Raw genomic sequence first — 27,904 nt, forward strand, 5'->3', positions numbered from 1 at the left:
TCATTTTGTCTCCGGTTGTTTTTGATCAACATTATATTTGCTAATTATGTACGTGTGTGTAGTACATGCATACACATGTATTTACATGTGTGTACATAGATATATACCTGTGTATATGTGCACATACATATATATGTGTGTGAAAAATACATAATTCCCCTTGCTGAAATATTTAAGAACATTTTTTAAAACTGAGGTATAGGGGGATCCCTGGGTGGCGCAGCGGTTTGGCGCCTGCCTTTGGCCCAGGGCGCGATCCTGGAGACCCGGAATCGAATCCCACGTCGGGCTCCCGGTACACGGAGCTTCTCTCTCTGCCTGTGTCTCTGCCTCTCTTTCTCTCTCTCTCTCTCTCTCTGTGACTATCATAAATAAATAAATATATATATATAAAAATAAATAAAACTGAGGTACAGTTGACATGCAAGGTTACATTAGTTTCAGGTGTACACCATAGTGGGTGATTCAACAGCTCTATACATGGTACTCACCACCAGTGTCTTGCTGAAATATTTTAACTCCAAACCAAAATGTTGTCTTTCATCCCTGTGTCCTTTAATATGTATCTAAAAACATAGATATTATCTTACAGAAGCACAATGGATGTCACCATCCCACCTAAAACAATTTGACAAAAGTCCTGGGCCCCGTTTATTTTCCATCTACTACCCCAAATTGTGTATGTACAAAAGCAATTTCACAGATCCTGGTGAAGCTCTGACCCCATCACTGCCCCTGCCTCCTTTCCTTGTTCTACAAACTGGTGTGTGTCAGCATGGCCTTCGAACGAAATCCAAACTCCACGGCCAGCCACAGGCCATTTCCAAGTCTGGTGTGGAACTCACAGAGTCATCAGGGTCAGCTGATTCAGATTCCTATCTGGTTTTGAATCCCTCTTATGACACCTACAGAGTCCCAGCCTCTTTCTGAACATCTTCCCCAAACTTCCCGTGATATTTTCAGGCAGTCCTGCCTCCCCCAACACCAGCCCTTAATCCTTGCCTCATCCTTTGGGGCCACAGGGCATAGTGATAAGCCTAGCTCCTTTCCCACAGGGAATCCCTGGAGATATTTGGAGCACCTGCCTGGACTCTACACTTTAGGCCATTCCCCTGGGCCCAGTCAATCCCATCAATTTCTTCTTGCTCCGGCATAGGCATGCTTTCCTGAGCCTGACCCTTCCAATGCTGTCTACTCTGCACCCTCCCTGACCTTCACCTTGGCAATATCCCATCAGACTCCTGTGGGCAGTGTTACTGCCACCACCCTCATGAGGACTTTTCAGATGTGTTCCATCTGCTACATTCTCACCCTCTGCATTAACTAGAGGACCCCAGGAGCTCTCTTGTGCTAATTGTGTGATGACTTATAAAGCTGTTTGAGGATCTTTCTCATCCCTCACCAGATTCCAAATTTTTGGAGGACAGCCACCTCTTTACCTGTCTTTCTTTTTCTTGAGATGTCTGGCAAACAGTAAGTGCTACCAGTAGGTGCTCTTTATGTGCTCATAGGTATGTCATTAACTCTCTTAGTGGCAAGTTACAGATCTCCAACTCAGTTGCTCTGGAACAAGCAACCGGGTCTCCTGTTCCTGGCTTTTCTTTGGGCTCCACTTCTATCCCCTGTAGCCCCAGTATGTGGAGGAGAAAAGCAAAAAGCCTGGCCCAAGGGAGTCAGGAGCCCTGGGTACACCCCTCCTCTGCACTCAAGGTTGGTGTGACCTTGAACCTATGACTTACCTGCACCTCAGTTTCTTTATCTGGAAGATAGGACCAGTACCGTGGGCCCTGTCTGCTTCACAGACTGTTGAGAAGATCAGATAAAACCCTAGCGGGTGATGTGTCCGTGTGTGGAGAGATGGATGGTGTGTAATGGCCCAGTGCCAAGCTAATAGCAAGATTCATTAACATCTTCTGTACCAGGAGTCTGGGGCCTGGATGCACATGTTCAAATCCCAGCTCTGTTTCTGTTTTGCTCTGAAAGTTTGGATGAGTTTACCTCTCTTGACTTCAATTTTTCTCATTTGTTGACTGGGAATAATAATTATGACTACCTCATAGAGTACTTGTGAATATTAACAGAGTTAATATCTATGACTTAATTAAAACATTGTCTGGTGCAAGGTAAGCCCTATAAAAGGTTTTTATAGGTGTCACCATTGTTACTGTGGTTCCCCCAAAACTATGTGTGCTGCTCCTTATTCTTCTAACTAGATTGGGAGCTGCCTGCGGGCAGGGCCCATCCAGTCTTCAGGCTTCTCTTCTCCTCCTCCTTTTCCCAGCACCAGCCAGGGGAACCCTGGGGCTGGCCAAGGATGACTATGACAGCCTGGCAGGGTCCTGGGCTCTGACCAGATTAGAAGTGGGTGGAACTTGCCTGGAACCTCCAGCCTGGGCATGGCACAGAAGGGGAAACCCTCACGCTGCAGCCGAATAGCTCCTTTCTCCTGGACTTCTGGGTCTTTAGAACAAGAGGGTAGAAAGTTATGTTCCAAGCAGAACCTGAAGATGCCCAACAGACTCATTTTGGACAAGTGAGTGGCAGGGAAGGAGGCTTCCCCTTTAGCCTTCTGTAACTCCCTTTACCCTAAGACAGACCCTATGTTCAGTCCAATTTCTTGGCAGCAGATGAGGAAGCAGAAGTCCAGAGATATTAAGAGACTTAACTCCAGGTCACACAGCCAGGTGTAGCAATGTCATCCTTGGACCTCGTTTCCCAACTGGGACCCCAACACTAAGCCGCCTCTCCTTGTGCAGCAGTGAGACCTGAAATGATAAATGATAGAAGTCCTGTTCCTCCTCTGCAGACCCCACAAACATTCCTACCAGTGGTAACTTCTGTTCTAACTCCTAAAGATATTTCTGAATAATAGCACTGGGCTCTCTATCTCTGGAATGTACCGGCTTAAAAAAAAAAAAAAAAAAAAAAACGAACACCTGGGAAGTATCCTTTTCTTGCCTGAGTCTTTCTGGAGGCATTGACTACTCAAGTCTCCTGGGGCCATAAGCAGGTGGCCAGAAAGGCCTCCTTTGCATTTGCTTTCTGAAAAGTCTTGCACAAACTTCAGTATAACTTCAAATGTGGTCTGAGGCAACAAAAAGGCTTTGTTGTTGTTTGCTTTTGTGTGTTATTGAAGGCAAAAATATAGTGCCCTAACCTTAGGGTAGAGCTTGATGAATTTTGAACAGGTGACCATGACCATCAGCCCGATGCAGCACATTGCAGTTTTAATATTACTATTCTGACGGCCTCTAGAGTGAGGGTTTCTGGACCTTCTTGTTTTCATTTCTTCTATTAGGGTATGTCCTGTACATGAAATGGGAATTGTGGTGGGTGGAGGTACGTGCCACATCTCAGAACACTTAAGCTGGGAGGGTCCTCCTTGGAATTTAAAGGAGGCCACAGGGGAGGGAGTCGGCACTGTTTATTCACTCATATCTTTTGATCTGTGGTTCCCAACTTGTCTTCTGCCCCCCACACCTGAGGGAGAGGACACATTCCCTTAGGATTAGTGACTCAGTGCCTCCGTACAGTTTAAAGGGGGGGAGGAGGTGCAGTTTGAAAAAGGGGTGCAAGTTATTCTGATGCTCATCCCCACTCAGGGTGAGGCATGGGACCCACTGGTTGCCTTGCATCCCTCCCCCAACCCCGCAACTTGAAATGCCGCCTAAGAGAAGACATACCTGGGTTTAACAGCATCTTAATACTGGCTACTCCCCAACTTGCTGTGTGTGCCTCCCCCACACCCACCAGATCCACTGTTCACCTTTCTTTCTTTCTTTCTTTATTTTTTTTTAATTTTTTTTTTAAATTTATTTATGATAGTCACAGAGAGAGAGAGAGAGAGAGGCAGAGACACAGGCAGAGGGAGAAGCAGGCTCCATGCACCGGGAGCCCGACGTGGGATTCGATCCTGGGTCTCCAGGATCGCGCCCTGGGCCAAAGGCAGGCGCCAAACCGCTGCGCCACCCAGGGATCCCCACTGTTCACCTTTCTTTGCCCTTCTATATGTCCTGGTCAGGGGGCTGCCCTCAGTGGACTGCCTTTGGCTAGAGATGGGGTACAGGGATGAGAGAGAGGGGTCTGGTCTCCCTCCCTGACCCCACCCCCTCCAGGGCTCTCTGGCTGTGGCTACTTCCCTCTGTGCTGCTTGCTGGCCCTCTTCCATGGCACAGTGCACACCGGGCTCTAATAACACTATTTCCTCCCCTTCTCAATCTTAGGGGTGGTCACAGTTTCCAGCTGTTACTAGGCTCTGGGTGCCAAGGCCCCTTGTCTTAGCTCTGGCCCCATCTCTATATGGAGATTCTTCATAAAAGCCTCTTCCTTGGGCAGCCCTGGTGGCTCAGCGGTTTAGCGCCGCCTTCAGCCTGGGGTGCGATCCTCAGACCCAGGATCAAGTCCCATGTCGGGTTCCCTGCATGGAGACTGCTTCTCCCTCTGCCTGTGTCTCTGCGCACCAGCCCCCGCCTCTGTATCTCTCATGAATAAATAAATTAAATCTTTAAAAAAAGCCCTTCCTTTGAGCCAGCTGGGCTGAAGTCTGTGTCCTAATAGACTCCTGACTGATGCAGAGATCTTCAGACAAACCCAAACGCTTCCATATTAAATAGCCATCGATTATAAGATGCACTGCCTTTCAGAAATGTTCAAAGATCACCAATATGTATGGTGTACCACAGAGAAATACTGGCAGATTTGCTTAGGTATGATGTATAGAGGACCATTTATCATGAAGATGTGGAGCTTGCCTCTGACCTGTCAAGGCTGGGAGCAGAGGTGATGTGCAGAGCGCTGGGTGTAAAGTCAGGTGGGACGGCTCTGAGCAGGCTCTGACACCCACAGGCTGGGAAATCTTGAGTAGGCTGCCTTGCCATTCTGTTCCTCTGCCTCCTCTTTGGCAATCCGGAGTCACCCCCGCTGCTGTCGCGTCCCTGGCAGGGCTGCTGTGTGAGGACAAGTGAGGCCATGTATGTGAAAGGTCCTGTGAACCGTCTCTCAGATGTGTGGGCCAGTGCAGCCCAGAGCAGGCAGTCATTCGGATTTGAGTCAGGGAGCAAGCTTTGTGCTAGAGGGACAGAGGAGGAGATGCAATTGCCACTGCCCGGCAGGGAGGTCCCAGGGACCCAGAGAGACAGTGAGAAGAGAGCCTCAAGCGATGATCCTCTTCTCCCTATCCTTTTCTCTCACCTCTGCCTCCCTCACCCGGCATGACCTTCCCCTATTCTGAGCCTCCGTGTGAGGCTGTTTATTTATTCAGCTGAGAAGGAGCACCTCTAAGTGCAGGAGAAGTCATGCACCAAATAAAGTCCATGCTTTCTGAAGGACCAGTAAGAGAGAAACAAAAGACAGACCAGTAGGAGGCAGGACATGCAGCGTCCTGGGTAAAAAACGAAGAGCCTGGTGTTATAGAGGCTCCGCTGCATTTCCAAGTGGATCACTAACCCACTGACCAAATCTCCTGGACAAGTTACTAAATCTCACTTTCTTGCTCTGCAACCAGGGACTAGTAGCCACCTCAAACGTTTTGTTGGGAGGACTGCATGAGACAATCCCTGTAAAGTCATCAGCCTGATGCCTGACTCTGGTTGAGGGCTCAGTGAAGGGAGGCCTCTGTTCCTCTCGTATGCTATATCCCAAGGAGCCAGAGGCCCCTTTCTAACTGGGTGATCAGAAATGATTCCGCAAGAAGGAGGCAATAAACTGGCCTCGGAGGCTGAATTCTCGGTTTGACATTCACAGTTTGGCTGAGACACCAGGCTGACCATGGGGGCCGGTCCCTGCAGCAGCAGGGCGCAGCTCTGCTCCTCTGGCTTCGGGGACTGAGGAGGTGAGGACGGGCCGCCGAGCGCAGGCCTCCCGGCGGGCAGAGGCACAAGCTCTGGAGCTGGGGAAGACCGGCATCAAAGCGCCCCGAGGCAGGCCCGGCGCACCAAAGGGAGGCTAGCGACTTGCATCAGCACAGATTCCGTGATGCTCTGCAGACGTCTCGGTGCTGCTGGGCTTTACGGGAACCCACAAGAAAGGAAAGGGCCGGGGCGCAGGCAGGGCGGGGGCGGGGGCGGGCGAGGGCGAGGGCGAGGGCGCGAGGGTGCGCTCGCCCGCCCGCGCGCTCCCGGCGGCGCCGGCAGGGGCCTGGGCGCGCCCGGGACGGCGGAGGCCGCGGAGGAAGCTCCCGCTCCCTCTCCCCCTCCTCCTTTCCCCCCGCATTACTGGAAGGGCTGTGTGGGAGAGACCCAGAAGCACCCGGATTTTCGAGCGCGGGGTGGGGGAGGGACGGGCAGCCGCCGGTGCTCAAAGGAAAACCAAAAGTGCATCTTCGGTTCGTGCCGCTTCGGCACGCGGCTGCCGGCGGGAGGGTCCCGGGCGCGCCTCGCTTTGCAGCACCCCCGGGAGCTCGCTGAGGCACCTGGGGGCCGTGCGGCGCAGGAGAGGACGGCGAGGCGAGTGAGAAAGTGTCACGATTTCTTTTCCTGCGCTCTCCCCGGCACCGTCCCCACCCCCAGTTTTCTGGTTTTGCCACTGCCGCTGGGGAAAGGGCTGATCGGTTTTGCGTCAAAGAACTGCATTTACTCAGTCCTGCTGGGAGAGGCGCGTAAACACCCAGGCAGGCAGGACTCAAGGATGAAACGACAATAACAAAACCAACCGCGCCCCCCCCCCACCCCCCGCCCCGTCCCCGCGACCGCGGTGCACATCCGCCGGCCACACACCTCTCCGGGCCCGCGGAGCTGGGGACTCTGCCCGCAGGGCGGCGGCGGCGGAGGTGCGAGGGGTCTGGCCAGCCTCGCCTCGCGCGTCCTTGGGGATGGAGCTCGGGACAGAATGTGTTTTATAGCTGTAAACAATGACCCCGAGTATTGTTTGGGATTACCGTATCTTGGGGCCAGTGGGGCGGCCAGATGCCGCCAGCCGTCCCGGAAACGCCAGCGCTTTATATAGAGCCCCGGGAAAGCTTTGAGTTCCCGGCTCTATTTTTCTTTCCTAGCAACTCCCCCACTTTACAGATAAGGAAACTGAGGACCGGATCTGTGACGTGTTACAACGCACAGCGCTTCACAGAGTTCACGGTCTTCGCACATCTTCCCGTCGGGTCTTCACGGGGACCCTGTGGGGGTACAGAGGGCGCCGCTAAGAGCTGGGTAAAGCGATGCGTGGACCAGAACCCAAGCATCTTGACTCCTAGTCCAGTGCTCCCCCGATCGTCTCTGCAGAAGAACTGAAGTTCCAGAGCTGACAAGGGCCCTAGAGGGTCACCTTTCCCGGCCCCTTCATTTTATAGGAAGAAACCGAAGCCCAGAAGGGTTAAGGGACTCTCCCAAAGTCGCACAGCTCGTAAATAGCACAGCCTGGCGTTCGTACTCCGAGGCCTGTGCTCGTTAACCCGCACCTCGCCCCGCCCCACCAGGCGAGGCGGGAAGACCCAGGAGTCCAGACTCCTTGCTCCCAGAACTTCCCTCCAAAACAGCTGAAGACTTCGTTGGGGCACACCCTCTCCCGGGCCTCCCTCCCTTCCTCTTGTATTTTTTTTTTTTTTTTTTTTAATTCCTAGCAGTCGAAGTTCGCTTCTAACGCCCGATCACTATTAGATGCGTCCTAATTGTCCCATACAGAGGGAGGCCGGAATATCTCGACCGGTTAATTTCGTCTTCAGGGCTACTCCTAACAAATTAATTGTAGGGCCGGAGGGGGAAAAAAAAAAAAAGTATGTGTGTGCGTGTTCGGGGTTGGGGGAGGGAAGCAGTGGGCAGCCAGCCACGTAGGGACAAATAGGCAGGTCGGCCCCGCCCGGCGGCGCCGCGCCCCGCCAAGGCCCGGCCGCAGGGCGGCGCGGGTACCCTGCGCGCCCAGGGCTCTCGCTGCACCGGGCGGCGCCGCGGAGGGCGCCGACGACCGCGCTCGGCCGCGCCCTCCCTGAGAGCGGCTCTGCGCGCCCGGCTCCCGGCCTCGCGGTGGCGCCGCACCGGACCGCCCGTCTCGCTGTGCAGGCTGTGATTATTTTGTAAAATCCGGCGCCCGGGCCCGCGCGGCCGCACTCTGGGGGCCCCGCCCCGCGCCCCTTCCCAGGGCGGTGGAGGGGGGAGGCCGCGGCGCGCTCGGGAGCCGGCGAGGGAATCCCTCTCCCTCCACGTCACCCGAAAGCGAGGGAACCCGCACTCGCGTCCTCTAACGCAAATGACCATCTTTGGCAACGTGCGCCAGTGGAATAGACCAAGGGCGCTGGGCCCGGGGGTGCGCGGGGGTGGGGAGGGGCGGGGGCCGCCTCGGCGCCCCCGAGCCGCGCCGCCCGGCCGCTGCGGCCCCGCCACCGCCTTCTCCCCGCGCGGGCTGTGCGGCTGGCGTCAGCGCGGCCGGGAGCCGGGGCACCGAGGGGAGCGCTGCGCCCGCCTCCTCCCGCGCCTCTTCCTCCTCCTCCTCCTCCTCCCCCCCCCCCCCCCGCCTCCCCGCGCGCTCCTCCCTGCAAGGTGGAGTCTGGGGTTGACGTGAGTGAATCCACATGGTACAGGGGCTGGAGAATAAAGAGTGTGGAGTTGAACTCGTGCCATTGTAGTGACTCATCTCGGGCAGAGCGCAGGGGCTCCGAGCGCAGCGACGAGCAAGTGAGCGGCGCTCGGCGGGCCCGGGAGAGAGGGAGAGAGGCGCGGCCGGGCGAGGCGGCCCCGTCCGGAGCTGGGCGCCGGGGAGGGGTGCGGTGGGGCGCCGGGGCGGCGGCACGGGCAGCGGGGGCCGCGTCCTCCTCGCAGCGCAGCCGGCACCCCGCACGCCGGGCGCGGGCTCCCTTCTCCCCGCAAGTGTCCGAGCGGCTCCGAAACTCCGGCGGCGACTCCGCCACAGGAAGTTTATTCTCAGCTCCTTTTCTGAAAGGAGGAAATAGAAGTTTCTCCCGGCGGGCAGCCTTTCTTTTCGCTCTTTTCTTTTTTCCGCCCTGTCTGAAGTCGGGGGCCCCCCGGACCTGGCAGGCGCGAGCCGCCGGGCTGCCGTTTCCCTCTGATTTCCAGCTTTGGGTCGGGCCGGCCGTCCCGGCTGGGCTCCGGCTGGGCTCCGGCTGCGCGCGGGAGCGGGAGGCGCGGGGGAGGGACCGGGGGACGCGCGGACTTCTAGAGGGAGGGACCGGGTGGCCCGCCGGCCCCGCGGCGCTCCGGGAGCAGAAGCGCAGCGCGAGGCCCTCGCGAGGCACGGTCCCCGGGCTGTCGCCGCCTCCCGCCCGCGCCCGCACCCGCACCCGCACCCGCCGGCGCCGGGGAGACGCCGGGGAGACGCCGGGGAGCCGAGACCAGAGCCCCAGGCGCGGCCGCGCGGAGCGAGCGCGCAGCAGCCGGTGCGCGGCCGCGGCGAGGGCGGGGGAAGAAAAACACCCTGTTTCCTCTCGGGCCCCCACCGCGGATCATGTACCAGGATTATCCCGGGAACTTTGACACCTCGTCCCGGGGCAGCAGCGGCTCTCCTGCGCACGCCGAGTCCTACAGCAGCGGCGGCGGCCAGCAGGTAGGTGCGGGCCCCGGGTGCACCTGGCGGCGCGGGCGGACCCCCGCCCTCCCCTCGCCGCCACGGCCTCCTTTGCTCTCTCTCCCCCCGTTTTTGGCGTGGCGAGAACATTCCTACCGGGTCACCGTTGCGAGTTTTGGATTCTCCTGTTGTCCTGTATACCCTTCTTCTCCCACCACTTAAAAAAGAACAAAAAACAAAAAAACAAAACTGGAGCGAGGAGTGGGCTAGAAGAGCCGGCAAAACGTTTCTTTTCCTCACACTACATTTACCCAGACTCGCTCCTAGAATTCCAACCCCCGCCCCCCCAGCGTCGCCCTCGCAGGAGCCTGGTAACTCCGCTCCCAGAAACCCCTCCCTCCTTCCCCCCCCACTTCTCCGCGGTGGGCGAAACAAATCTTTGCCCCCACTGGCCCCTCCCGACATCCAAGGACACTATTCCTGTGGGAAAGCCCTCTCGCCCCCCCCCCCCCACCCCGCTCTCCATCAGTCTTAATTTCTGAAAGAGGTTAGGGATTCGGAAACATGGTTGGGCTCCTTCAAGTAATCCAGAGTGAGGGCGAGGGTTGTCGCCCTGGGAATAGGGTGCGAAGGTCAGGGGAGGAGGAGGTCAGCCTTGAGAGGCTCGGGGCCTGCCCCTTTGTGTCCCTGCGCCCATTTCTCTCCTTGTTAGGGTCAGAGAAGGAGCTTGTGCTGCCGCCAGAAGGGGCACCTTGACGGTCTGGGGGGGTACCTGGGGCAAGGACGCCTGCAGAGAGAAGTGGGGGGTAGGGGTGACGAGACCTTTGCTTAGGCTCCTGGGTGGTTCTGGAAGCGGAAAAACAACTCGTTTCTAAAGCAGCCGGACTGGTTTGCACTGGAAGGATTGTGCCTGCGATCTGTGTCTATAAATACCAGAAAGGTGCTGGTGGGGTGGTGGTGCTGGTGGGGTGTCTGCCCTCTGTAGCAGCCCCCCGCCCCCGCCCCCCCCCCCCCCCAGGTTTCAGAGGGAGCTGGCTTAACAAACACGGCCACTACAACCTGAAGCCCATCTTGGTCAGGATCTGCGGAGTGAGTCTCTAGCCAAGTTGGCTGCAGCCAAGAGTTGCTCTGGTAAGGCAGTGGCCTTGGCTTCTTAGAAGCCAGCCAGCCAGGAGGGGCTGGGGTGGGCTTAGCCCAGTGGGGTGGATCCTGCCAGAAAATAAAATGGAAAAACGGCTCTCTTTGGGATCTGAAGAGGGATACCTTGTTCCAAAGTGATTCCCCATACTTGGTGAGTCCCCTGAATGGCTTTTCTCTATGTTCCTGCATCTCCATAAGCGCCCACTCTAGAGAACCTAGTCTGTGCATTGAGGGGGTGCATTCAGCACCCCTTTAATAATGAGCACCAAGGTGATGAGTTTTAAATCTTGTCCTAAAAGCGATTTTGTTTGCTTTCCAGTCCTGTTGGTGATTTTAATTGAATCCAAATATCATTAGGCAATGGGTTGGAGTCATTTATACCCATTCCCTTACTCTTCAACAAGCTGCCAAAACATCCCTCTCTTCCCTGGATCCAAAAGAGATCATTAGATATCTTGTCCCTCTGCTGCTGTGGGGTTTTGTTGTTGTTGTTGTTGTTGTTGTTGTTGTTGTTTTGTTTTATTTTGGTTTTGTGGCAGTTATCACTGTAATATGACAATCTTGCTGCCTGGCTTTGCCCAGACCCTGGGGCCTGAATGGGAAGTCAGACCGGACATCAGTGGCCCAACTGAATAATCTGTGTCACTAGGGCTTTGAGCCCAGGATGTGAGCGGAGGCAATTCCCTGTTTTGGAAGAAAATCAGACAGGAAACCAGTGCTAGGAAGAAGGAAGAGAACTCAGTCCAGCAGGGTGTAATGGGGCCTCATTACCGAAGCAAAAAGCAGCTGTGGGCTAATTCCTAGCATGCTGTAACACATGAGGATTTTGCAATTAGTAATAACTAGTGCACGGGCTTCTCGCATATACGCCTGCCTGCTTGGCCCGGCAGCTTGAGTGAGGTGCCTTTCAAACCAGAGGGATTGGCAAGGTAATGCGGCTTTGGACAAGTTTCTCAGCCTGTCCACTCCTAGGGAAGGGGGTGGGAGGAGCGGGGGGGAGGTTTTTCCATCCTGGCTCCAACTTGGAGCAAAGCTGTTCTGTGGTCCTCAGGATTGACTTGAGAGGCTTTTGTTAACTTCCCAAGTCTGTGCTAGGACCCCACCCGATCTGGGGCTCAAGGTAACTTTATTACATACCAGATACAACTTGTAATCACTTTATTTCTCTCTGCTTCCTTGAAGGGGAGGCTTTCCTGGCATTTAGGGCTGGGCCTTCCACCTTTGTGGCCTCTCAGTGGACCAGTCGGTAGAAGAGAGAGGGTTCTCTGGTTTTTCCCTTGGGCCAGTGAATATAATTTTTTCCTGATCTGTTTGTTCGTGGGGCCTCATATTCCCGATAGGTTTGTTGCTGTGTACTCAACCCAGAATTTTCTTCTCTCTTAGCTTAATAAAGCTTGATTTTAACACATGGCCATTAGTTCCAGGGACTTCGGAGGGGTGGGGGGGGGGCAGATAACTCTTTGTTAAAACCACTCTTCTTGTATATGGCAGGAACTCGAAGCATGAAAAATATTTCCTGTTCCAGTTATAGTTTTAATCTCAAAGGTTGGTCATTGGCGATTTTGTTTTGTCAATAATAGTTGCATACACCTCCCCCTCCTGGCCTTTTCTGTTTATTGTTGTTGTTTTCTCTCTCTTCTAACTTTCCTAGGAAAACACCTCCCAGATATATGCCCTGCCTGGCTGCTCGACTATTACCGCTTCAGAGCCTGAGCATTACGCAATCAGCCAGTTACACAAACACAGGTCATTTCATAACTTGTTTTCATCAGCTGGGCCCCCTTTTAATGAAAAAACAAAACAAAAACAAGACCCAGAACTTTTCCAAGGCTGCCATTTGTCTGTTCCTCAGATAACTTGTGAAAATAAACCAAGAGGGACCGTTCCTTTCTGGAATCAAGGAATACCAGACTAGCTCTCGTCCTCGGCAACCGCCCTTTCCCAAGAGACAGACAGACAGACAGACACACACACACACACACACACACACACACACACACACAAAATTCCCCGGAGTGAACTTTTGCCAACTGTACCAGGCTGGGACATTCCTCACATCAAAGAACTTTTACCAGAAATGACTGTGATTCCCAAGTCTGTCCCAATCACACCTCTTTAGTGCCCCCTACGGGACATTCTTGGAAGAGCTGTCTGGGGAAGGTATTTTTCCAGCCTCAGACAGTGTTAACTTGGTGAGTTTTCGGAATTCTTAGGATTTTTTTCTTTTTAATTCGGGATAAATAAATGCCATATATTTAACAGTGGTTCGCTAGGAACTGCCAGACTTTGAAATGCAGTTTTTTAAAAAAATTTGTTCTAAATAAAACCTGGTTGAAAAAGGAGTGCTTTTTTTTTTTTTCTTTCCCTATTTCGATGTTGGTCTATTCTTTAGGGTGCCGGGAACAATGTCTTCAACTTCCCAAGGCTTGTTTTCTTGACGTGTTTGTATTAGGACCCTGGGGATTGTTTGGGAGGGGGGGTCTTCAGAATTGGTGGAAGGTGGGAGGTGGATATTAAGGGTTTGGTGCCCCTCTCCCCCCCCCATTTTTTTTTTTTTTTGTCTTTGATCTTGTAGATGTTGTAGATTAGGATCAAACGAAATGTTATCCCAGGAATTTGTCTGTTCTACTGATTCTTGTTGGTGGAAGTCAGTGTCACTTTTTCATCAAAGTGAACTGGGTAAAGTAGCAGTCATGTATTGTCTGAGTGGCTGTTGAATTTTCCATTGCTTTATTTTTGCCTGCATTATTGTTCAAGGTGTCAAGTTAGGAGCCTCTTTTTTTGTTTGTTTTGTTTCTATCTCTTTTTTTTTTAAGGATTTTATTTATTTGAAAGAGCGAAAACACGGGAGGGGGAGGGGCAGAGGGAGAAACACGCTCCCCATGAACAGGGAGCTGAGCCGGGGACTGGATTCTGGGGTTTGATGCGGGGGCTCAATCCAAGGACCCTGGGATCATGACCTGAGCCAAAGGCAGACACTTAACTGACTGAGCCACTCAGGTGCCCCTTTTCATTCCTACCTTATGCAAACACGCCAGAACTTATACACCCAGGTCACTGTGGTGCTCTTTGTAATTATTCCTGGAGGAGCCTAACCACTTCTTTGACTGCTGTGGCTCTGTCAGACTCACGTTTGACAACGCCCCTCTTTTGGAATCGCCTTCAGCAGATTCCTTCAAAAACCGTCCCTACTCACAAATCTTTGTCCTTTTGAGGGTGAATTTTGATATTTGGAAGTTACTGAAAGATGGGACATAGAAGGAATCGAGTCTGACATAGAAGGCACTGGTGATCCAGCTGGGTCCAAAGCACAGTGGGACCCCGAGGCATTTTGATCTTGATTTCAAGAGTCCGCCTGGGAGAGCAGTCACCAAGACAAGGCACAGCAAAGTAGGCACTTTTGCCATCCATACTTTAGATTTTTCCCCCCTCTATTAAACAGGAATTAAGGTACTGGTTTTGAGAATTCATTGTGCTCTATTTGTTGAAAGGGAGGAAAAAAGCCTCATTACTTTGTGGACATGTTGCATGCGGTGTCTTTTGATGGTCACTACATTTCAACAGGACAGCAGCTGCTTTGATTGAGGCGAATAGATCTGTTCCAAACCCCACTCGGTAACTCTATCCCTCTGACTCACTGGGCCAGAGAAGGAAGACAGGCATTCTCTTGCCCACCACCGTCTCTCCCTGGCAGTGACTTGGCCAGGCTCACCCTGCTGTGGTTGAAGGGAAGATCAGATGCCATGCCCTTGCACTGAGTGCAGAAGAGGGTACCCAGAATAGTGAGAATTCCACCCCCCCCAACCCCCCCCCCCCCCCCCACTCCCCTGCCATGCTTTAGAGCTGGGCTTCTGGCCGGAAAGAAACTGGGGAAGCTGGGAGGTAACTCCGTACCATCCACTTTGTTCCGTCCCTTGTTTTTCTTTTCTTCCTTGCTTTGCTTCACCCTGGCAGTTAGGACGAGGGGGAGAGGGTGGTTCTTCCGAGAGAAGCTGGGAAAGAGAGGAAGCTGACAGGAGGCTGGTCACCTGAGAGAGTGTGTACTTTAAAATTTGGGGGAAATCATGAGTTCTTAGGAGCTATTTCCACTGTGACACAAGTGGCTTTCTTCAGCTAGGAAAGGTCCAAGTGATACCCAATGCAGAATCTGTGAAGACTGGTTGAATTCCATATAGAAGGCTTTGGAGAACATCCCCGGTTTAAAAAATAGCATTGGAGTCAAATTGGACCTTGGTTGGGTGTCCTGGGGTGTTTGAAGCAGCAGTTGTCCTTTCTCCTCTTCCCCCGAGACAATCTCTGGTGATTTTGGAGCTTTTCTTTTCCCATGCTGCAAATTTTATTTTATTTATTTTTAAGATTTTATTTATTCATGAGACACACAAAGAGGCAGAGACATAGGCAGAGGGAGAAGGAGGCTCCCTGCGGGGGCTCTGATGTGGGACTTGATCCCAGGACCCCGGGATCACAACCTGAGCTGAAGGCAGATGCTCAACCACTGAGCTGCCCAGATGCCCAATGCTGCAAATTTTTGAAAAGGGGTTCTTAGGAGAAAGAAGCCAGTCCCTTTCCAGACAGGCACAGTCATACCTGCCTGCCTGCTGAGACAGGTCACAGATATTCATGGGGTTCATGGCTTGAGAGCTTGAGGGCCCAGTCTAGAATCAGTGTGATGGCAAAATGCCTGGCTGAGTGGATGGGCCAAGAACACCGATCCTCAGTGCACCTCAAATGCCATTTCTGCCCAGCTCAGGAGTTTTGGGGCTAAGCCCTGCCCATGTCTGTAGGAAACGGGAACCCAAACCCTACTTCCTAGATCCTGATGGAAAAGACTGTGGTTGTGACCCTTATTTTTGAATCCAAGGCCCAGCTGTCAAGTTCAGGAAGGTCATTTTCCCAAATCAAAAAGTGTTAGGCTGTAGGGACTGTTCTGACCTGATGAAGGTGGGTGATTCTAGGGCTCTGTGTTCTGAGCTGTGTTCCTTATAGGTTGTGAGAACAGGACTGAACAGCCCATGGCACCCTTACATCCAGGGACTTCAGGATAAAGAAGGGTTTTTATGATGCCCACAGACCCACAGCAAAGCTTATAAGGGCTCAGACTTCAGCTTTAGGGTATGGAGATTCAAACTGGTGAGTGAGACTCCCTGAGTTAAAGAGAATGTTCTCTCTCTCTCTCTCTCTCTCTCTCTCTGGCTTTCTTATTTCCTTTCTTATTTTTTTTTTCCCCGACCTGAGCATTAGGAGAGGGCATGGTCCTCTAGAACAGGGGTCGGCAAAGCGCGGCCCAGGTATTTTTGTAAATAAGGTTTCATGGAACACAGACACACCTGTTTATACTGTCCGCCGCTGCTTCCACGCTAGACGGCAGAGTTGAGCGGTTGCGACAGAGACCGCGTGACCCACAAAGCCCAAAATATTTACTATCTGGCCTTTTACAGCCAAAGTTTTGTCAAACTCTGCTCGAGGAGGTCGGTGGGGGCCACTTTGTCCTTTTATAGGCATCCCTGCCCACCCAGAAGTCAACAGGATGACACAGTCAAATAAAGCATTTGGAGGCTTTGCCAGGCTGGAATGCCACTTGGCCACCCGGCGTCTTCCATCCTGTCCCTGGAGGGGGAGAGCTTCCTTCTAAGGGGGCTGGAGGGCCCCAGGGGGTGCCAGGGAGGTCCAGGGTCCCCTCCTCTAGCTCCCCACCCCTACCCCCGCCCCCAGGACACACCTGTGCTGCGGCAGGGCCCACTACCCTAATGCTTTCAGCAGAGAAACCCCATCTTGGTGTCTGTTCAGTATCGACCCTTCCACAGAGAACCATGACTTATCCCAGCATGACGTTCGACTGATTTCTGGGCCTGTTGTCAAAGAGTGTCGGGCTGACTCCCAGGACCAGAAACTCCTAGCCTCACCTCCTCTCTCCTACACCAGGGTAGCTTTCTGGGTAATACCTCTGGAGCTGAGACCAGGCACAGCTGCTAGATCTCCTTTAAACTTGCGGGATTGTGGGAGCGTCTCAGAGAGGCTCCTCCAGGAGACAGAAGCCTTCTGGATCACAGCCCCAGGCCCCTCTGGGGATGGGACATTTTTCTCTGCACTTTTTAGAGCCAGTGTGTTACCCAGATGGCTTTACCTCTCTCTGAAACAAGTTGTACCTGCACTTAGAGGCAGTCATTACCCAGTGCCTTGTTTTTACTGCTGTCTTGTTTTGTCTAGACCAAGCCATAGCTGCACGGAGTCTGGCTGAAGGCCGGGAGCAGGTTCTATGGACCTAGCGCGGTGGGCCTGCAGAGGCCCCAGAGGGACTGAGAGCCGGCTACTTAGTCCCCAGGGGCCTTCGCCTCCGCGCTGTGCTTCAGGCTTTTTGCTTGCTTCCTTTAGGCTGAAACAGGAGCTCTTGTTTGTGGAGATGCGGAGGGAGTGAATTTTCTTGGAAGGTGTCCTGAGAGAAAAGCTGACAGTTCCCTCGCAGAGGTGCAGGGTCACATTAAACCCGCATGCTGGATGCCTCAGGTGTTCTTCATACCCGGAACCTAACCTAACTCGGGGAGGAAGATGGAATAAAAATGTTGGGTGCTTCCCAGGAGTGGGAAGCTGGCGGTTTTTCCTGGAGCCACCCCAAGCGGAGCGCGGAGACACCGGGACGCGCCATCATGGCGGCGGGCAGGGGAGGATGGTGCCGCGGCCTTTGTTTGGCGCGGGGTTTCTCAACCCTGGCTGCACGTTAGAATCTCCTCGGGCATTTTTTAAAGAAAAATACCTTATCAGAACCCCACCCCAGACATGTTATTTTAGAACTCTAATGGTGAGGCTGGCTCCAGCTTTGGTGTTTTGAAAAGGCTCCTCAGAATGTTCTAATAGGCAGCCACGGTTGAGAACCACTGGTGTGCTTTTATGGCCGGTGATTATAAGGGGCTGCTTGTAATGACAGTGCAGTGAGTTTGGTGTTCGGATTCTCCCTCACAGACAGGCAGACAGTCCTCCGTGGTTTTGCGAAGGCCTCAAATCCAGGTCTCCTGCCTCCAGGTACGGCGCTGACTTCCCGCCACGTCCTCGCCTCCCATCCCGCCGCCCAGGAGAAACGTAGCCGTCTGGGCCTCTGGTGCTTCTGCACACTCGGCCACGCTCACGTGCCTTCAACACTCTGCCCCCTCAAGGCCTGGCTCGGTTGTCTGCGTTTTCTCCTTGAAGATCATTTCCCACTTGGATTCTTCCTCGTTCAGTGCATCCTTCCTGCACACACACACACACACACGCACACACACACGCACACACACACACACACACACGGCTCAGCTCCTGATAAAAAGCCGAGTTGTCTTTGCCTTCCATGATGACTCAGAATCTTTTGTACTTCTCTTAGAATTCCAGAATCTGTTGCATGGGTAACTTCACAGAATCCCAGAATTCGTTGCACAGGTGGCTCTCCTCGTGGAATCTTGGAACTTCTGGTTCTGGATTGTGCTTTCTTCACTGGGCCCCTTGCCCTGGGGCTCCTGGGCTGGGGGGTGGGGGCGGTTTGAGAAGTGAGGCAGAGACATTCATTCCACCACCCAGATGGTCAGGCAGCTGGCAGGAGGGGAACGAGCAAGGAAGGGTCCCCAGGTCCCTCAGTTACTGTGAGGTGCTCTAAGCTTCACTCTATTAACACAACAGGAATCCAGGTGTCGTCACCAAGGACAGAAACAATGGTGGCAGCTGGCCTTGCTGTTAATACTTCTACTCCTGGTTGGGTCTGACCAGGCCAAAATAGGGGGGATGCTCTAGCACCCATGCCAATGATGGCAGGATTTTATCTGGGGTTGGGCCTATGAGGCCTTCTGGGTGAGAGGGATGGTCTGTAGGGGCTCTTGGCAGGGATGAGCTGATGCTCTGAGGGCAGTTGGGGTTGGTACCAGTGCCTGGGCCTGGATTTCGAGGAAGAAGAAAGCCATGCACAGCAGCTTGTGTTGTACCACGTTTGGGAACCTTGGCCTCTTTATCAAGCTGCACTGTGTTTGAATCCTGACCCCCATGCTTATGAGCAGGGTGGCCTTGGACAAGCTACTTAATCTCTCTATGCCTAAATTTCTGCCTCTAAAAAGGAGATAATGGTAGTTCTTACCTCAGAGTGAGAAGTAATCAGATAATTGAGGTCAAACACTACCACAGTGTCTGTCATTTAGTAAGTGCTTAGTAAGTGACATTGACTTTCATCATGTCACCCACCCGGTTAGGGAAGAAAGAATTTGCAGAACCCTTATGTGGAGACGGGAATCACCTGAGGGCAAGCACTCCCCGAGGGGAGCTTTCCCCTGAAAAGCTGGAAACCTGAGAGGGAGTGTGTGTGGGGGCAGGGAGGTCCTTCCCTTCTTTGGCTCACTTTCTAGTAGCCTGCCCTGAAAAAAGGCCGAGACCAACTGCTAAGGAGCGTGACCCATTTTAGTGTTTGTACTCTGTCATCATCTTATATTTTAAATAGAATGCTTCCTGCAGTATGTTCCGGAGAGTTCTGCAACATGATCTGGGCATAAGTTGAGAGACAGGAGAAAACTCTGAGCTAGCAGCACTGATGTTTCCCACAGACACATCTATGAACACAGATATGTAGGTAGAGAGAGAGTGTGTCTACTCTAAGCAACATGGTGGTCAAGGGCCGGGAGGAGGACAAGGACTTAGAGGGAAATCTGGCCACAAATGCTACCACTTTTCAGTCTCATGAGTTGAAAGGCAGCTTTTTGTGGACCTGGCCTCACCCTGGATCGGGTCACAGCTCCATCCTACACCTATTTGGGAAGTAACAAAAGCAGGTATAATAAGCTTCCTGGTGATCTTCGTTGTCCCAAAGCTGTAATATGATTACATCCTCATGAGCCACCTGGAAATGGGGTCCCGAGGCCCTCAGGGGAACAGATTTGACATGGGGCCTCAGGAATAGTTAAGATCCCGCTCATTCTTGCATGTCCAGGGAAGCCCACCCAGTGTTCTGAGCTTGGCCCCACAGGCACTGACTCTGCTCTCCCTCCTGGCTCTGCTTGTCCTCTTCTGCGGGGTACTTACTGACTCAATACTCTGTTTCTCCTCATTTCAGAAATTTCGGGTAGATATGCCTGGCTCAGGCAGCGCCTTCATCCCCACCATCAACGCTATCACGACCAGCCAGGACCTGCAGTGGATGGTGCAGCCCACAGTGATCACCTCCATGTCCAACCCGTACCCCCGCTCACACCCCTACAGCCCCCTGCCGGGCCTGGCCTCTGTCCCCGGGCACATGGCACTCCCAAGACCCGGCGTGATCAAGACCATTGGCACCACCGTGGGCCGCAGGAGGAGAGATGAGCAGGTACAGCTCAGGTCAGGGTGAAGGAGCCACCTCGGTGGCTTTCAGAGCCTCATAACATGGAGTGTCTTTCCGTGTACCGGTGAGGGGCTGAGGCAGTGTCCTGGGAGCACTGAGGACAAGAGGGAGCTCGGGACTGGGGGCCCGTGACCCTCATTGTTGGAAGCAGAGCTGGAGGCCCAAGACTCAGGCCTGGCTCTGTCATCTTGCTCATGTCCCTTAGCATCCCAGAGTCTCAGCTTCCTCAGTCGCAAAATGGGGATAATGGTACCTGCCAGACAGGACTTACTACCACGCGGATGAGATCACATGTGGGAACACACACTGTATGTGGTAAGGTGTCAGCAGATGGGAAGGATTGTTAGGGCCTGCCTACAGCTGTGTCCTTCCCTGATCCGTGGCAGAGGGGCTGCAGGCCAAGCGGCCAACCAAATTCTGGCCGGGAGCTCTGGTGGATTGGTCCTTAATTGTCACCTGGTATCTGTGCAGGTGAAACACTCCGCAGACCCAAAGGGTCACCCTCCAGGCCCACCGTCCTTGGCATTCCTGCTTGGTTTCCTAGGCCTCTGGCTTGGAGCAGGATCCCATTTTGAATACTTGGAATGCCCGTCCTAGAAGTGCAGTAACTCAGGGGTCTTTGGAGTCTGCTCAGCTGCTTCAGCTAACAGCGTGTGATGGGGGGCAGGTCAGACATCAGCTTTGTCCTCCCCTCAAAGGGCTCCGCTCTGAGAAAGAGTCAGCCTGGCAGGGAGGGACACCAGAAAGCTGCTCTCTAGATACTGTCTACATACTCAAAAGCATGTCATCTGTGTCAGTAGTGAGCCAAGATAACGACAGGCCCCCTGATTCCCAAAAGCGGAAATCAGAGTCCTGCATAATAAGAGGGGATGAGCCTTCAAAAAGCTGCCTCTGTCGTCCTTCACAGATGATGCAACCAGAGCCTAGACAAACCTGCCTGGGGCCACTTGGCAAGAGAGTGAGGAAGTCTGGACCCAGTTCCCTGGACTCTCTGTGCGGTGCTCTTTCTACAGTACCATGCCCCCATGGATCCAGGGAAGGGAAAATACTTTAGCAGTAGGATCCCTCTTTGAAATGAAATATTAGCCTGGAAAATCACTCTTATCAGTTACCACCATCCACTTGCATTCTGGGATCCCAGGTCCACAGTTTCCCAATACAAAAACCTTTTGCACATGGGCTGCTGTGGAGAATCATGGATCCAGGGCCAAGAGTCCCCAGGGTGCTTAAGATCACAAGGGTTCCTACTCTGAGGAACTGGAAGCATTCACAGGATCTCCATTCCTCTGAGGACAAAGCTGGGCCTTGCATCCCCTACACACTGGTTTATTCTGTTAATGGCAGGACCCCACAGGGTGATGTGGAGAGTTGTGGACACTCTAATAGTTGCTGCTTGCAGTTGCTGGGCTTCTGCTCCTGCGGCAAGTGGCCGATATCCCCCTCTCCCCCACTGTTACTTTCCAGAATTGTAGTTGTCAACATTGCAGTAATGGTAATCATACTGTCCTTTATAAAATATGCTTCCTTCAGGAGCCCAAGGTGTCAAGCTTTACAGTCACTGATGAGCTGGTACCATGTTATGGAAGTGACCCCTAGGTGAGAGCCAGTTTTGTGAGGGACTTTCGAGCTAGCAGGACAAAACGTACGATGTGCTGAACATTCTCCATTCCTTTCTGGGCCAAGCTCACACTAAATTTAGAAGCTTGCATCCGGATGGGACTTAGGAGACCAGCTTTTCCAATTTCCCCTCTGTACCCATTTTACAGATGAGGACACAGAGGTCTGGAAAGGAGAAGGGTCCCGTCTAGGGTGACACCGTGAGTTAGTGGCAGAGCCGGGGCTGGGATCCACCTCCTCTGACCTTCAGCCCTGTGGTTTTCCCAGCATACCACCTAGGCGTGCCTTAAGACAATCTGTCTGGAGAATTTCCTTCCTTTTCTGAGAGGGAGGGAGAGAGCCAGGAGCATTTTATCCCACATCACTTAGGAATTCAGACAATCATCCAGCAGCTCACAGGAGACCTGGGCAGTAGCATCCTGGAACCTTGGCTCTTTGGGTTCCTAGCCTGAGGGTCTTCCTCTGAAGCAGACTTCCGCCTTCCTGACCTCTGCCAGGGAGAGGAGCCTGTTACCCAGAGCCATCATGGTGCCTCGCTAGCCTCCTCAGAGCTTGCCCAGAGGCTCCTCTGAGGCCAGTGGTGGCGACTGAGAGGGTGGGGAGCAGAGAGTGTGTGGCTTGTGGGTAGGTACGTGGTGGCACTGACACACTAGAGTTGTAACTCTGTTGGTGTCACCACCCCTCAACACTTCCTATGCTGACAGCTCCCGCTAGCTGCCTCATATCTTACAGATAGGGGAGAGACTTCTAGGCTAATCAGGAGGCCAGAAGTTGTCCGGAAGCTGCCAAGGGGGAAGGGAAGCTAAAATGTACTACAACCATCTCTTCATCTTTTCTGCCCATCGTCAGTGAAGGATGAGGGGCTTTTCTGGGCCTCAAGGGGAGCCCTGGTAGACCTTTGAGTAGAGAACCCAGGACTGCTCAAATGCAGGACTGCAGCAGGGCCAGCAGGCTCTCTTGGTAACTGTTGGGCTCAGGTTGAGACAGGTTTAGGAGGAGCAAGTACTTAGGACCTCAGCCAGGTGGCCTCATGACCTCAGCTGGGCAGCCAACCCACACACAGAGCAAAAGGTATCCAAGTGGGTGAACTCTGGATCTCCAGTTCATCTGGACTCTTTCAGGGCTCTGAGAAAGCATCGGCAAAGGGACCTCTGATTTATATCTTTTCCCTTCCAGCACTTTCTAGTAGAAAGGGCTTTCACACTGCATCTCATCTAATCAAGACAGAAACTTTTTGGAAGATAGGACAGGTCCTAGCAATCCCATATTTTTTTTTTTAAGATTTTATTTATTTATTTATTTTATTTATTTATTTTTAATTTATTTTTTTATTAGTGTTCAATTTACTAACATACAGAATAACCCCCAGTGCCCGTCACCCATTCACTCCCACCCCCCGCCCTCCTCCCCTTCTACCACCCCTAGTTCGTTTCCCAGAGTTAGCAGTCTTTACGTTCTGTCTCCCTTTCTGATATTTCCCACACATTTCTTATTTATTCATGAGAGATACACAGAGAGAGAGAGGCAGAGACACAGGCAGAGGGAGAAGCAGGCTCCATGCAGGGAGCCCGACGGTGGGACTCGATCCAGGGACTCCAGGATCACGCCCTGGGCCGAAGGCAGGCACCAAACTGCTGAGCCACCTAGGTGTTCCGCAATCCCATATTCTAAATGGGAAATGAGGCTCAGTGATTTGTCCACAGCCACACAGAAACGTCGTATCTGTGTTCTGCTCTCAGGCCGCCGTGGACTGCTCAGAAGAGAGGATGTGGAGCCTCTGGCTTTCTGGGGGGAGGTGGAGGATTTCCGAGGCTGGGACTGAAGACAGGGCTTGAGGATGGAGGTGGAGCCAGGACGAACATGGGCTCTAAGAGCAGGCCTTTGGAAGGGGCCAGGGAGCTAACAGGGCCGTTACCAACTGGGCGGGCTCTCTGTGCCCCAGCTGGAGGCCACTGCAGGTGACAACAGAGGCAGTGAGGGTTGAGCTGGGCCTGGCTCTTAAGCCCACTGCGGTGCCATCTGGGAGGTGGTGAAGGGGCATGGGGAAGGTGTCCCGGGAGTGAAGGAGGCCCCAGAGGCAGACGCAGGACAAGGCAAGGCAGGAACACAGCGGAAGCCCTGGGAGACAGGGACCTTCCTGGTGGTCGCGGGAAGCTGGTAGGTCTCCCTATAGCCCACTAGGCTTCCTGCCCCCACCTCGGGGGGGCCACATGGGGGCTGGGGGTGGATTTGAAAGTTGGGAAGGCAAGGTGAGCCTCTCTCTATGCTCTGGTGGCCTGATGCCTCAGAGAGAGGTTCTTTCTGAACAGTTAGTTGACTGGCTTGCTTCCATGCCAATGTTTGGAGCATTTGATGTAAGACTCTGGCATCTTGGTTGGGGCCACGGAGTTTCCTCTGTGTAGACAGGGTGGGGATCGTCCTCTCTGATGCTGTGCCCTGCTTTGCCATCTTGGACATGACAGCAATAGAACTGCAGGCTGTAGCGAGCACTGTGGACTCTGACCTGGGCCCAGCCAGGGCCACGACTCCCTCCCTCAGGGGGTGGCTGGCAGTGAGGCAACATCTCTCATTGGGGCACCTCTTCTCACCTCCTCCAAAAGTGGCTTTGGCTTTTTCCCCCCATGTTGTCCGTTGAGGGTAGGACCCAGATCTTATCCCACATGCAATCTTCTAAGCCCCCCAGTACTGTGCTTGGCACATAGTAGGTATGCTGTCATTGTCTGAGAACTGCATGGGATGGCCTTTCTTTTGGAATTATTTTCTGCCTTGGCCCACAGCCATCTCCTCGAGTCACCTCAGCCAGCGAGGGGCACTGGGGTCACAGGAAGGGCTATATGTAAACAGAGCGTCAGCACTGTGTCGAGGAGCAGAGTTCTTGCCCTAGGGCATGAGTCACAGGCCTCTATCCAGCCTCCTTGTAAGGAGCTAGATTGTAAACTCTGCAGGGGGATTTTTGTTCATTTGGTTCTCAGATAAATCTCCAACCGCTCAAACCATGCCTGGCACATAGAAGTTTCTCATTTGTTGAATGAATGGATGTGGTGGGCAGCAGGATTGAATGTGCCTGAGGGCTCCTTCTCCTTTTGCCTGTCCTGTCTAGCCTAGCATTGTGCCAGGCACATTAGCGAGTCCCCCAGGTTGAACGTTGAGCAGCTGGCACTCTAGGGAAGGCAGAGGAAGTTGGGAGTGGGGTGGCATCCTTGGCTTACCCCCTGGCAGTAAAACATTCCCCCCCTCTCTAGGGTGGTTCTTACTGTGGGCCTAGCTACTTAACCAAATGGGGATAATGAGGCTTGCAGAGCTGGCAGGGTGGTGGGGAGGAGTAATTAGCCAGGGTTTGGAAGAAGCTATTTAAATGGGTGGGGCCAGGCCTGGCTGGTATGAGGGGACTCTGGGGAAGAGGCCCCAGCTTCTTCTCTCTGGCCTTGGCACTGAATCAGGGCTGGCATGATAAATGCTACTATCTTGCCTAGGCTGATTAGTCCCTGACACATGGCCGCCCTGGCCTCCCTTCAAACATGGGATGTCACCTTCCAGGGTAGGTTCAGCCCTAAGTGTCCTCCCTGGTGGCTACAGCAGTGAGCCACGTATTCTGGAACTGCTCATGCCAGCCACCCTCCTCTCGCCTTTTTCTCCCTGCACACTCAAAAAAGGAAGGGTTTCTTTTTTTTGTATCTTTAAAGGTTTATTGAGTTATTTGAAAGAGAGAGAGAGAGAGAGAGTATGCGTGCACACATGAGAAGGACGGACAGAGGGAGAGGGGGAGAGAATCCCAAGCAGGCTCTACCCTGAGCACAAGGCCCAAAGTGAGACTCGATCTCACAACCCTGAGATCACTGGTGTGCCACCCAGGTGCCTCTCAGCAGAGTTTCTTAAAATACAGTTAGAAAACAAAAGCTGGTGGAGCATTTACTCAAACCTAATCATGGTCCTTGACTTTGGCCTCTAGCTATCCCCTGAAGAGGAGGAGAAACGTCGAATCCGGAGGGAGAGGAACAAGCTGGCCGCAGCCAAGTGCCGGAACCGACGGCGGGAGCTGACGGAAAAGCTGCAGGCGGTGAGGAGCTCTGCGTGGCGTGGGAGCACTTCTGGGTGGACAAGAGCAAGAGACCTGAGGCTCCTGGCCTCCCACCCTCTCCTTGTCCACTAGTGGCCTAGAGATGAGTCAGGGTGGACAGAAACAGCCCTTCTTTGAACACATGGGTTTAGCACCACCCCGATTAAAGAAGAGAGAGGGAAGGGGAGAGGGAGGGAGGGCCCACCAGCCTGGGCCCAGGGAGGGAACCGACTTAACGACTCAACAGCCTCCTGGGGCCTAGCACCCTTTCTTACTGAGCACCTGAGCGGTCCCTGCTCTCGGACCTCCTGGGGCCCATGGTTGTCAGATGGTAGAGGGTGCTGGCATTGCTAGGCCCTGGGAGCCAGCGCAGTCCCAGACCTACCCCCTCCAGGGCTGTTTCCCATGGTTCCTGCTGCCCCCATCCCTACCACCAGCAGGAGTGGCCAGATCATCCAGAGTGATCCAGTTTGGGCAGGGGGAGACCTGCTGTCTGGGCCTCTTGCACCTCTGCTGGAGTTTGAAGCTCTCTGGGTCTCATGGAAGTGAACTTGGGCCAGCTGAGTGGTACTGTCTTGGGGTTTTCTCATATCCTTCATGGGCAGAAGGATTCCCCACCTCTGCTATGAGCCTGAAGCTGTCACCTTGATAGCTCACTCTGCCCATGTGAGTCACTCTCCCCTGCTGCCTAATTGCCCACACCTGGGGGCCGTGGCCCTGCCTTTCCCTCTTAAAAGCCTGACCTGACCAACTTCACGTAACTCCCTCCAGGGCCTAGCCCTAGGATGGGCTGAATGGCGTGTGGAGGAAGCCCAAAGCCAGGACTGACTCTTCTGGGTGGAATGTTTTCAAAGCAAGGACATGAGAGAGACTGTTGACGGTCCTTACGGTGACCAGGCCTGGGAGGGGCTTTGGAAATCACAAATTACCTTGCACCTCCTGTGTGACTTTGAATGCTCCTGGGACCATCCACCTGCTTATAGCTTCCCTTGGTCCATCCGGGACTCGGAGCCCTCCCTCTTGGGGATTGAATATGTACTGCATGAATTCTCCGTGGCCCACGGGAGTGTCCGGTGGAGGTGTGTGTCTGAGCATTGGCAGGGCAAGCAGACGCTCTCTGTCACTAGGTGAAGAGATCCCTTAGTGACCAGATATCCCTGGGTAGACTCCCCCAGTGGAGTCCTCCCACCACTTACCTTCTAAGGAGCCAGGTCCTCTGGGTCGAGCCTGGGTGCTCCCTACACTAGCCCCAGAATAGCCCCTCCTCCAGGGCGCCCTGCTTTCCTCTTCCCTCCCTCCCCCAGAAGCCTCACACCCTACTCCCCCGCCGCCCCACCCGCCCTAGCCACCCAGGCCCCTGAGCCACATCCTCCACAGGAAACCTCTCAGAAGCTCATGACGTTCGTCAGACCCTTGAGACAGATGGAAACTTTTTTTCACTGTGGAATATGCTGTACACTGCTTCGTGAAGCTCTGGCCCATATCATTGCATTCTTGAACAGGAATCTGTGTTCGGGGAAAAGTGGGAGGAGGCCTGTGACACACACCTCTGCATCTTTCATACCTGCTCCCTCCACGTGCTTTTGCTGCTGCTCTCTGGCTTTGCGTCAGAGGAAGGGGCTGATCAGGTTCCTTGCGGGGGGACCCTGCCATCCTCACGTGCCTGCTCGGAGCCTGTCGGGTTCCTCATCTTTTAAAGCGCGGGGACTGAACGGAATGTTCTCTGAGGGTTCTGTGTGCCCTGAATCACATGCTTCAGAAATTAGAGCAAAAAAGGGAAGTGGGGCAATGACAATTTAGCCGGGACTGCTGGAGTGCTTCCTGCCAGCCTGGCGCCGTCCTTGGCTCGTGTGTGCAGCTTAGAGTTCAGTGTTTCTGTATCCACAGGCAGGCTGGATGGGATTGAAGGAGTGTGAGAAGGAGAGAGGGCTGAAACTACATGCCATGCTCCCTTACCCCACACCTCACTGTAACCCTTCAAGGGTAGCTGGGGGGCAGTTCTGGCAGTGAGGTACCAGAGCGTGGTAGCAGATGGACTCTAGAGTCAGATCTGTCGGGGTCAAGTCTGGGCTGCCCTACCTGCTTGCTCTGTGACGTTGGGCAGACTACTAAACCTCTCTGAACCTCAGTTTCCTTGTCTGAAAATGATGGAAAATATCTGCTTCAGAAATCTTCTGGAGGATTGTTCTGCGGTGTCTGGCACAAAGTAAGCCCTCAATCGTGGCAGCTATTTGTTGTTTCATCCTTCCTCCGAGCCGACTTTCCTCCTTTCTCAGTCTGGAGCTTTGGACATGAAAGTGATCTTGAGCCTCCAG

General features: G+C 53.5%; 1 protein-coding gene and 2 long non-coding RNA genes across 5 annotated transcripts in view; 1 reads left to right on the top strand and 2 right to left on the bottom strand.

Annotated features, from left to right (window-relative positions):
• On the bottom strand, positions 1–9,797 carry LOC112664601 (uncharacterized). Its single transcript, XR_003139849.3, has 3 exons — positions 9,604–9,797; positions 4,759–4,946; positions 1–2,765 (listed from the first exon to the last, which is right to left on the bottom strand). It is a non-coding gene; the product is annotated as an uncharacterized LOC112664601 (long non-coding RNA).
• FOSL2 (FOS like 2, AP-1 transcription factor subunit) overlaps positions 8,553–27,904 on the top strand; it is a 24,884-nt gene continuing 5,532 nt past the window's right edge. Inside the window, exons 1-6 of one of the 3 annotated variants that reach the window (XM_035700475.2) lie at positions 8,685–9,486; positions 10,466–10,578; positions 12,079–12,132; positions 12,239–12,333; positions 19,649–19,900; positions 25,482–25,589. In XM_035700475.2, coding sequence (XP_035556368.1) covers positions 19,664–19,900; positions 25,482–25,589 — 345 coding nt within the window. In that variant the 5' untranslated portion in view covers positions 8,685–9,486; positions 10,466–10,578; positions 12,079–12,132; positions 12,239–12,333; positions 19,649–19,663. Of the gene's footprint in view, positions 9,487–10,465; positions 10,579–12,078; positions 12,133–12,238; positions 12,334–19,648; positions 19,901–25,481; positions 25,590–27,904 lie in introns of all 3 variants that reach the window. The other 2 variants (XM_025454302.3, XM_025454301.3) reach the window with 2 other exon arrangements.
• LOC118351131 (uncharacterized) lies at positions 25,238–26,852 on the bottom strand. Its single transcript, XR_004805989.2, has 2 exons — positions 26,519–26,852; positions 25,238–25,620 (listed from the first exon to the last, which is right to left on the bottom strand). It is a non-coding gene; the product is annotated as an uncharacterized LOC118351131 (long non-coding RNA).

This window comes from Canis lupus, chromosome 17 (assembly GCF_003254725.2).
Source record: "Canis lupus dingo isolate Sandy chromosome 17, ASM325472v2, whole genome shotgun sequence".
Lineage (NCBI taxonomy): Eukaryota > Metazoa > Chordata > Mammalia > Carnivora > Canidae > Canis > Canis lupus.